The sequence below is a fragment of the Recurvomyces mirabilis genome (assembly GCF_035927965.1).
Source record: "Recurvomyces mirabilis strain CCFEE 5264 chromosome Unknown scaffold_22, whole genome shotgun sequence".
NCBI lineage: Eukaryota > Fungi > Ascomycota > Dothideomycetes > Mycosphaerellales > Teratosphaeriaceae > Recurvomyces > Recurvomyces mirabilis.
The window spans coordinates 502,140-511,032 of NW_027041956.1; the positions used below are offsets into that span (position 1 = coordinate 502,140).

Below are 8,893 nucleotides of genomic sequence, written 5' to 3' on the forward strand. Positions count from 1 at the left end.
CGTTACCTACCCACACTCATCAGTCTACGCAGAGCCAACACCCCCCAACACAGTAAGCGCCCTGACCCCCTCCCGCTCAAAAACCCCCACCATCTCCTCTGCCTTCCGCCTCAAGTCCTCCTCCCCCTGCCCCGCGCGCCAAAGGATCCACTCCTCAACACTCATCTTCTTCTCCGGACTGCTCAACCCCCCTCCCGCTTGCACGAGCCGCGAAGCAAGAGTTCCAGGGGTGGGTTGAGGTGATGGGAGGAGGATGGTGTCCAAGTCCACGGCGAGCCAGGGCTCCGTGGTGTGGAGGGTGAGGAGTTGTTTGGTTGGTGAGAGGAGGGTTGTGGATTTTATTTGGGGGTGGCGGTTGGGGGTGCTCGGGGCTAGGGGGATGCGGGTTGTCTTTGTTGGGCTGAGGAGGGGAGCGGCTTTGAGTGCTGTGGGTGGTGCGTTGACGACTGAGGAAGGGTGGTTCTCCTTGTCGCTGTTTGAGGGCGAAGGTGTGGCATTGGGCTTGTTGGTGGCAAGATTCGCCGCGGCCAGATCGAGATCGTCGTCCAGGACCGCGACGACGCTCTTCACGCCTTCATGCGGCGGTAGCGATGTAGTGTGCTCCGGCAGAACGTTGCTATGCCGCTTACCATGCGAAGGCGAAGCCTCGAATTCCTCCACCTTCTCCTGCTCAGCAACGAGAGCATCGGTCTGATCGACATACGCCCGAGCTACGGCGGCCTGCTCAGCTGCCATACGACCAAGCTCTGCTTCGATCTCCGCCTCGTCTCTGGCCAGGTCCTCGTTCATATCAGCCTCGGGCTCGGCTTCAGACTCGGTCACTGTAGCTTTCGAAGATCGTGCTGAAGAGGCTTTGCGGCCTTTGCCCTTCTTTACCGATGCTTTCTTGCTCTTGGCAGTGGCTTTCTTCGCCGGCTTGGCAGCTTCTGAAGATACTTCGACGTCGGCGACAGGCTCGCCTAGACTTGGACTTGGCTCGCGCGTCGCGGCTTCGTCCAGGTGCGCCACTACTTCTCCTTGGGGAGGCGCAATCTGCTTGCTCGCTTTTCTACCCTTCTTGCCCTTGGCAGCAGCAGGTTGAGGTGGCGTTGGAAACTCCAAGCCCATGATCACACTGCTCTCCTGCTCCTTTCTCAGGCCATCGGAACTTCGCTTGACACCTCGTTGTGGCTTTGGGGGTAGCTGCTGAGGAGTAGACTCGTGGTCGGGTGCATCGTTGTAGTCCATTGAATTGTCCAACTCATGTTGTAATTGTGCAGACACCTCACTTAGTCGCTGCTCGGCCTCCGATTCAGTTTCCGGTTGGGCCTTGGCTTTGCGTCCACGAGTTGAATTTTTCGGCGCAAGATCTGCCTGGCTTGGTTCGATGACAGAGGAGTCGACTTGTCGTGACTGTCTATTTCGTGTCGGACGAGGTGCTGGCTCTGGTACTGTTTCCGGCTCCGGCTCTGGTTCCAGAACACTCGACTCCGGAAATGCGCCTGGAGCCTGACTATGCCTTATGGTGCCCCGGGCAGAGTCGTGAATCTCGATCTCCTCGGCCGCTGGCTCCTCCACCTTTTCAGCAGCCTTTCGGCCTTTAGTGCCTTTGGGTCGACCAGGCTTTCTCTTGCCACCTTTGACGGTTGCTTGCGAGGCAGTAGTAGCATTGGACATGAAACTATCGTCCACAGCCATTCCACTCTCGCCCAGGTCAGCCGTACTCGCTGCCTCTGAAACCGCGACGGACATGGTACTCTGCGTGCTCAGTCGTGAGGTCTTGCTAGCTGTGCTCGATCGTCCTTTACCTCTGACACCTTTGTTCGCGCCTGGCATAGCTGTTCCATGATATTGCTCGCACAGCGTGAAGAAAGGACATTCCGGGCTTCGTCGTCTGTGTTCTTGTGCCGGGTCGTCCTTGGGCTCCCAGCCGTCCAAGCTCAGATTGCAGTAGAAGCACGTGACACCATCTTCAGTCTCGGGGCTCCGATCAAAGGTCCAGCCAGCATCGACCATCTTCGCCACTTTACACCGCCAGCCTCTCTTTCCCTCGTGCACCCACCCGTCACCCACCTCGAAAGTGCCTCTTCGTGCAGCGACCATTTCGTCGGAGAGCGGATCACGTGCTTCTGCTGGCTCGGTGCTATCGTCCAGACGTGCGGTCGACAGCGACACCGCCCAAGCGCAGGCAGACGCGTGCGAGAGATGTTCGTGGAGTGGCGAGTCGCTGGGTTCCCAGCCATCGAGCTTGACTGCGCAGAGGAAGCATTGGACATTGTCGGGTGATTCCTGGACAGGTCGGTAGAAGAAGCCGGCGCGGGCCAACTACATACTTCTGTTAGTCTTCGTTACTGCGTCGGTTTCGACGTCCATACCTCTTCTGGTGACGGCGACTCGTGCGGCCATTCTACTGTGTTTCCGCCCTTCTTCTTACTGCTGGAAGACGAGGCGCGTCGCTTGCTCAACTGGTGTGGTATCTGGAAAGAGTTCAATCTCGCAGAATATGTCTGCATCTCAACACTGCCCGCCATGGCGATGTGATGTTCTTCTGATAGCGTGTCTTTGGTCTTCAATCGCGTATGGCGGAGTTCGTTTACGCGACTGTAAACACAGGTTACGACAGACAGTCTAACCGTATTCGGAGCTGTTCGGAGTTTAGGCGGAGGAAGCGTGGCTCGAAACAAAGTCAAGAAGCGAAACAGGCAATTGCGCCAGGTGAGATGAGAGAGAGCAGGAACGAACGCGAATGCATCTTCTTCCGGTCTCTCCCAACCATAACTTAATCATGTCATTCCTTCCATAACACCGTCATACTCTTTTTCTTCCTGTCCATGGCTTCACAACCATAATACTCCGGTGTCACACTCCTCCCATCACGCAACATGGCCCTCCCGAGACTCGCAACATCGCCCGCATATTACTCCCTCGTCGGAGCGAACTCCTTTGTCCTCGGCCAGACAGCTTGGCATTACCGACCAGGCTTCCTGAGTCCGAGAGCTCCACCCAAGCGCACCTTCCAAACGAGTCAAGCACAGCATGAACAACAGACCTCACCTCCTTCAACGTCAGCCTCCTCCACGAACTCCTCCTCGGAGCACAAAGCCGAACCCTCCATCTCCTCGTCTTCAGGATCGAACCAGTCCCTCCCACCAGGCTGGGATGATAACCCCGACTACGCAATAACCAACTTCTCCCAACTCCCCCACCGCGAATTTGGCTACAATCAGCACATCAAAGTCAACGAGGATTTCAAGGAGGCATTACGGCATATTCTGTGGCAATTCCGAGCCCCGATCCGCTACGCCGTTGCCTATGGGAGTGGAGTGTTCGGACAGAGCGGGACATCAAAGCCGGGGGATCTAAGTCCCCACCCCAATCCTCCTAAGGCGGTCGAGGAATGGCAGAAGGGGGGTGCGAAGGTGATAGATTTCATCTTTGGCGTCAGTCATACGCAGCATTGGCATAGTCTGAATCTGGCCCAGCATCCCGGGCATTATAGTGGGTTGAAATACCTACCTTACGCTTCGGCGGCCATCAGTAGAGTGCAGGATGATTTTGGGGCGGGAGTCTATTTCAATCCGTTCATTACTGTCAACGGGACGATGATTAAGTATGGTGTAGTGAATTTGGACACGTTGGGAAAGGATCTAAGTGATTGGAGTACGCTTTATTTGGCTGGACGCATGCAGAAGCCCGTGAAAATCCTGAGGGATGATCCGAGGATGCGGCTGGCTAATCAGGTCAACCTCATTTCGGCCCTGAGGACGGCATTGCTCATGCTGCCCGAGTCCTTCACAGAACGACAGCTCTACGAGCGGATAGCAGGACTCTCCTACCTAGGCGACCCACGCATGACCTCCTTCCTCGGCATGGGAGCTAGTGAGAACCCGAACAAAGTCTCCAACATTGTCGGAGCACAACTGCCAGGCTTCCGACAGCTCTACGTCCCGCTCATCGAGAACCTGCCAAATGTCGACTTCACAGATAGTCGACTACCGAAGGAGGTGGCGTGGGAGAAACAGGACGCCATCAGGCACACGGGCAGCAATCCTCAACTCGACAACGTCCTTGGCGGCGAATCAGGCTTATCACTGAATCAAGATATGGATCCCGTGAAACGTGGCAACATGGTCCGTCGCCTGCCCAAAGCCTTCAGGAGGAAATTGTATTTTGCCTACAAGAAGAAATTCGGTATTCCCGGCTCGGCCTTCTCTAACGTCCTCGAGCAGTCCGAAGACGAGACTTCCGATACCTTACGGCGGCGAGAAGGAGGATTGTTTGAGCGCCGGATAGCCGGGGAGAGCGATTTGCCAGAGGTCATGGGAAAATGTGTGAGGGCTACTGTTGCGTGGCCGAGTACTAGTCAGACTATCAAGAGTGCTTTTACGGCTGGGATCGGAAGGAGTTGGAAGTATTGGAGTGAGAAGAGGGCGAAGGGGAAGGCGAAGCCTGCTGCGAGTGTAGTGGTGGGGAAGGAGGAGAAGAAGGCGTAATGCCTTGCTGTGTAGATGTTGCATCGATGTAAGCAGTTCATCAGCTACGAGCACCATATCTAGCTCGAACATACCCATCCTCTTGATCGAGCGGTCATATTCAAGAGCTCTGCTCCACTCCGCGCGAGCTTAGCGACAAGCTTCAGCCCTGCAGCAGTGCTAACATGCCGCACTGATGAGTCACATGTCTTTCCCCTTCACCAATCGACTAGTAATCTCACCAGACAGTCCGCCAACTTCTGTCCCACAAAACATAGACCTCAACTCCTCCAGAGTTCTCGCGTCAGACCTCTACCTAACCTCGGAATGGAACCAGCACACCGGTCCTCCCCCCCCCCCCCCCCCTCCACACAACGCCGCGACGAAATCTTCCAGGCCTTCGTAAAACTAGGCATGCGAGCCCGATGGCCTTGGCACGCCTGAGCCGAAACAACCTCACATCGCGACTTCACCGCCGCAGAGAAAGAGATCCTGGAATGTCGGCCTTGGTCTATCAGATGCATAGCTGAATGGATCGGCGAGGATCTCCGCCGGGTCATCGTGACGGATCATGCCCATCCGAGGGATCAGACGGATCTGGCGTACCGCGTTACTGACGGAAGGGGGTATACAGACCTGTCGTGTGCTCATGACGGCGATCCGTACGATGTGCTTCCTGAATTGGCATACTCGATGACGGCTTTCGATGACCCGGGTGATGTGGAGGAAGCGCGGCGGGTGGAGCCGCAGGAGCAGAGGTTGTGGGTTTCGGGGGTGTTTTGGATGGGGGATGTGATTAGGTGGGTGGATGAGTTTGGGTTGACGATCAGGGAGAAGGTCGTCGATGCTGGGGATCGGCAGGGAAGGAAGGAGGCTTGTGAGGCTTTTGAGGAGTTTCGTCCGTCTGAGAGTGTGTGGTGGACGGAGGCGAGGAGGGTGGGGGGGTATGCTGGGGATGAGTGGGGACGGTGATGGTGTGAGCTGTAGAAGATGCAGAGGTCTGGTGAACCTCGGCTGTACATGCTAATGAAAGTCTTGACTATCCTTACATGCAGCAGTGTATTTTGGATAGTATACGAGTACTAGTTTCCTGTCAGGTCGACCAGCCACCTTGCCGCGCGCATCCCGCCCGATGCTATGACCAAATGGTAGCGGAGGGAGAAGGGGGAGAAGAAAGGGTAATCGTTGTCGGCCTGTGGTCTTTTTGATAGATATTGCTGTCCCTGATAGTGTGTATCAGGCATATATATCCTTCAAGCATCAAACTTCCTCTTTCGTCCGTCGAGCTTTGACCAGGACTTTTTCTACCACAAGAATGTCCGAGCTTTTCCGGACCGACGTCGATCTCAAAAACTTCGGTGGTGAGCATGATCAGTCGCTGCAGGTTGCCCATCCTTCCAAGGTAATCATCTCGCCTCCTCTATGCTGACATGTATTCTCCGGTCCTTCAGGTCTCTGGAATGGGAAAGAGTCCATTCCCCCAGCTGCTGCCGAAGTGTCGTTACGAAGCCGTGTACGCAATGCTGTCGGCTCTGGCGCCGGGCCGTATGCAACCGCCTCGAAACTAGAACAACCTTAAACACTCGATGGCATGAATTGGCTGCAGTAGCGTGAGCCGAAATCGCTTGGCTGCGAGGGACTACCTTTAACAAAACTTCAGGCGAGAGAGGATTTTACTTCTTTGCTTTGCTATGGACGATCACTTCCAGCACATGTTGACCCCACTGGACTCTCGAGAGCAATCGTCATGGATCTAGCAGCTGCTGGCGAAAGGCAGCCACTACTACCTCCTCACGTCCGTGACGACTTCGCAGCTGGCGAGCCAGGAACATATAGTGGCACCACCACAGCGACGAACACTGAGGATGGACTGTCCGATATCCTGGACCACAAGCTCGACGAGGAAATTACATGGCAGAGCGGAGCATGGCTTATCGCTTCACATTCCCTCCCACTAATCCCAACTTACCTTCTCCACTATGCCTTCCAGATGACTACAATCATTGCGGCTGCTTCTCAGCTAACTACTGAGGAGCTTGCCGGTGTGAGCTTGGGGATGATGACGTCCAATATCGTGGGATTTGCTGTCCTGGAAGGCCTTGCCACGGCGTTGGATACGCTTTGCTCTCAGGCTTATGGGAGTGGGAGGTTGGAAATGGTTGGGCTGCATACTGTGCGCGTCACGGTGCTGAGTAACATCATCGCGATCCCTATCGGACTGATCTGGGCCTTTTCACCCGAGTTATTAGGGCATCTTGTCCCGCAAGCCGATCTTGCCTTGAACGCCGGGACGTTTCTACGATGGAGCATTATCGGTATACCCGGCTACGCAACCTTCGAGACAAGCAAGCGGTTCATGCAAGCCCAGAATAACTTCACAGCCGGCCTCTACGTCCTCCTCGTCTGCCTCCCCATCAACATCTTCCTCAACTGGCTGCTGGTCTACCACCTCCAACTCGGAATCCCTGGCGCCGCCCTCACAGCCGCCATCACAAATTTCCTCCGGCCTGTCTTCCTGGCTGTCTACGCACTATGGTGGGACCCCTCGAGTCTGAAATGCTGGCCCCGACACCTCACCATCCACGCCGTCTTCAGCGAATGGGGCGCCATCTCCCGGCTCGCGGCCCCTGCCACACTCATGACTTTGAGCGAATGGATGGCCTTTGAAGTTCTCCAAATCTCGTCCTCCTACCTTTCCGAAGCCGCCCTCGCGGCCCAGACTTTTGCGGGCACGGGCGCGAATCTAGCCTGGCACATTCCCTTCGCTGCTTCCGTGGCCACAAGTACACGCCTTGGCCAGATGATCGGGGCGGGGCAATTGGAGATGGCTAAGACGGTTTCGTGGTGGTATCTCATCATCTTCGTCCTGATAGGTATAATAAACATGGGTCTCGAAGCCGGAGCGGTAGCCTGGAGCGGCTATTACTTGACGGACGACCCGGTCGTGCGATCCGCCGCCTTGGCAACAATTCCATGGGCGGCTCTATTCTGTTTCTGGGATTCCGTTGCTACGTGGTCGCATGGGACGGTCAGGGGACTAGGGTGGCAGAACATTGGGAGTTTCTTGAGTGTGGTTATTACATATGGATTTGGTGTGCCTTTGGCATTGGTCCTGGAACTTGGTGCACCTCATCTAGGGTTGAGGGGCTTGTGGATAGGGTTGGGCAGTGCAATTGGTTTGTTGACGGTTGTGGAAGGTTCGGTGGTCATGTCGAGGGATTGGAGGAAGGCTTATCAGGAGGCGCAGGACAGGCAGGAGGAGTAAGTGGGAGACGATGTTCTTCTTGCAAACTCTCACATAATCGGCTCGTTCGTGGAGGCGGGAATGTCGACGACGCAGTGAAGGACCTCCGGCAGCCATCAATCATGAACTTGGTCTTGCTCACTAACCTCGACCAACCACCAGATCGAGAGCAGAAGAGCAATGGCGACCGCTATGTATGGGGCAGCGTTCAGGATCGACTGCTTTATTCCGATGATCATGCGCTCACTCAACGCTGCATCAATAATCATAGCCTCATTGCGATTCGGGAAGGGTATGACAGGCACTGCCTTGTCCAAGAATACACACAAAGGGTCCCAGCCACTGCCAAGCTCGTATTCCAGGATCCTGTCTGCCGGCAATGTGGCTCGAATATCGATATAATGCTGTCGATACGCTTTCCTCGCATTGGCTTTCGCTTGTGAAAGATTACTGCTCCGAAGAGTCCGTCGATCTAGAGGCTGCTACAATAAACGGTGCGGCCGAACTAGAGGGCGTCGGTATATGCGAGTATATAGCGGCCGAAGGGGTTAAGGACGCCTTCTATAAGTAGCGAGATCGAATTATATTATTTGCCTTTATCTCGCTCTACGAGTACTACCTTAGTATAGACTAGTCTATAAGGAAGGTAGATTTGATAACTAATACTAGTTAAGGCTAGCGCTAATTACTACTTCGTCGTAGGCGAGACGCCTACGCTATATAATATATAAGTATACTTAATACTAAGTCTTATATGATCTCTTACGTACTAGGCTTATCGTTATTATTATAGATATAGGATTTAATTATTAGTAACGAGTTAGGAACTAAGGCCTAAGGCTAGTAGACTAACTCTAGGGCTAAATATAGGATTACTTTATTACTAGATAATCGAGTAATCTAGATTATAGTTACTATAAGTAACTATAATCTAGTCGTAATTACCGTTAATAATCGCGACTATATATAAACCTCCTATATATATAGAATAGACGTTTTCTATATAGGTAGTTCGTATTTAACCTAAGTTACTAACCCGCCGAAAGGTCAAACCTTAGAGTACTTACTTACCCGACCTATCGCTTAGAACTTACTTATCTAACGAGCTCTAACCCTCTTATTATTATGCACCTGCGGTACAAGGGGGTTAGAGCTCGTTAGACGAGTAAGTTCTAAGCGATAGGTCGGGTAAGTAACT

The 8,893-nt window shown here is 54.0% G+C and overlaps 4 protein-coding genes across 4 annotated transcripts; 3 read left to right on the top strand and 1 right to left on the bottom strand.

Annotated features, from left to right (window-relative positions):
- Positions 1-24: 24 nt before the first annotated feature.
- LTS14_007895 (uncharacterized protein) lies at positions 25-2,510 on the bottom strand (the record flags this gene model as incomplete). Its single annotated transcript, XM_064840584.1, has 2 exons — positions 25-2,304; positions 2,355-2,510. The coding sequence occupies 2 exons, from the start codon at positions 2,508-2,510 to the stop codon at positions 25-27; spliced, it is 2,436 nt and encodes an 811-aa protein (XP_064692034.1).
- Positions 2,511-2,861: 351 nt separating this feature from the next.
- TAM41 (Mitochondrial translocator assembly and maintenance protein 41) lies at positions 2,862-4,472 on the top strand (the record flags this gene model as incomplete). Its single annotated transcript, XM_064840585.1, has 1 exon — positions 2,862-4,472. The coding sequence occupies one exon, from the start codon at positions 2,862-2,864 to the stop codon at positions 4,470-4,472; it is 1,611 nt and encodes a 536-aa protein (XP_064692035.1).
- A 672-nt stretch (positions 4,473-5,144) lies between these two features.
- On the top strand, positions 5,145-5,423 carry LTS14_007897 (uncharacterized protein; the record flags this gene model as incomplete). The annotated part of the gene is made up of 1 exon (XM_064840586.1): positions 5,145-5,423. One exon carries the CDS (start codon positions 5,145-5,147, stop codon positions 5,421-5,423), a length of 279 nt encoding a protein of 92 aa, XP_064692036.1.
- Positions 5,424-6,198: 775 nt separating this feature from the next.
- LTS14_007898 (uncharacterized protein) lies at positions 6,199-7,716 on the top strand (the record flags this gene model as incomplete). Its single annotated transcript, XM_064840587.1, has 1 exon — positions 6,199-7,716. The coding sequence occupies one exon, from the start codon at positions 6,199-6,201 to the stop codon at positions 7,714-7,716; it is 1,518 nt and encodes a 505-aa protein (XP_064692037.1).
- Between the last annotated feature and the right edge of the window lie 1,177 nt (positions 7,717-8,893).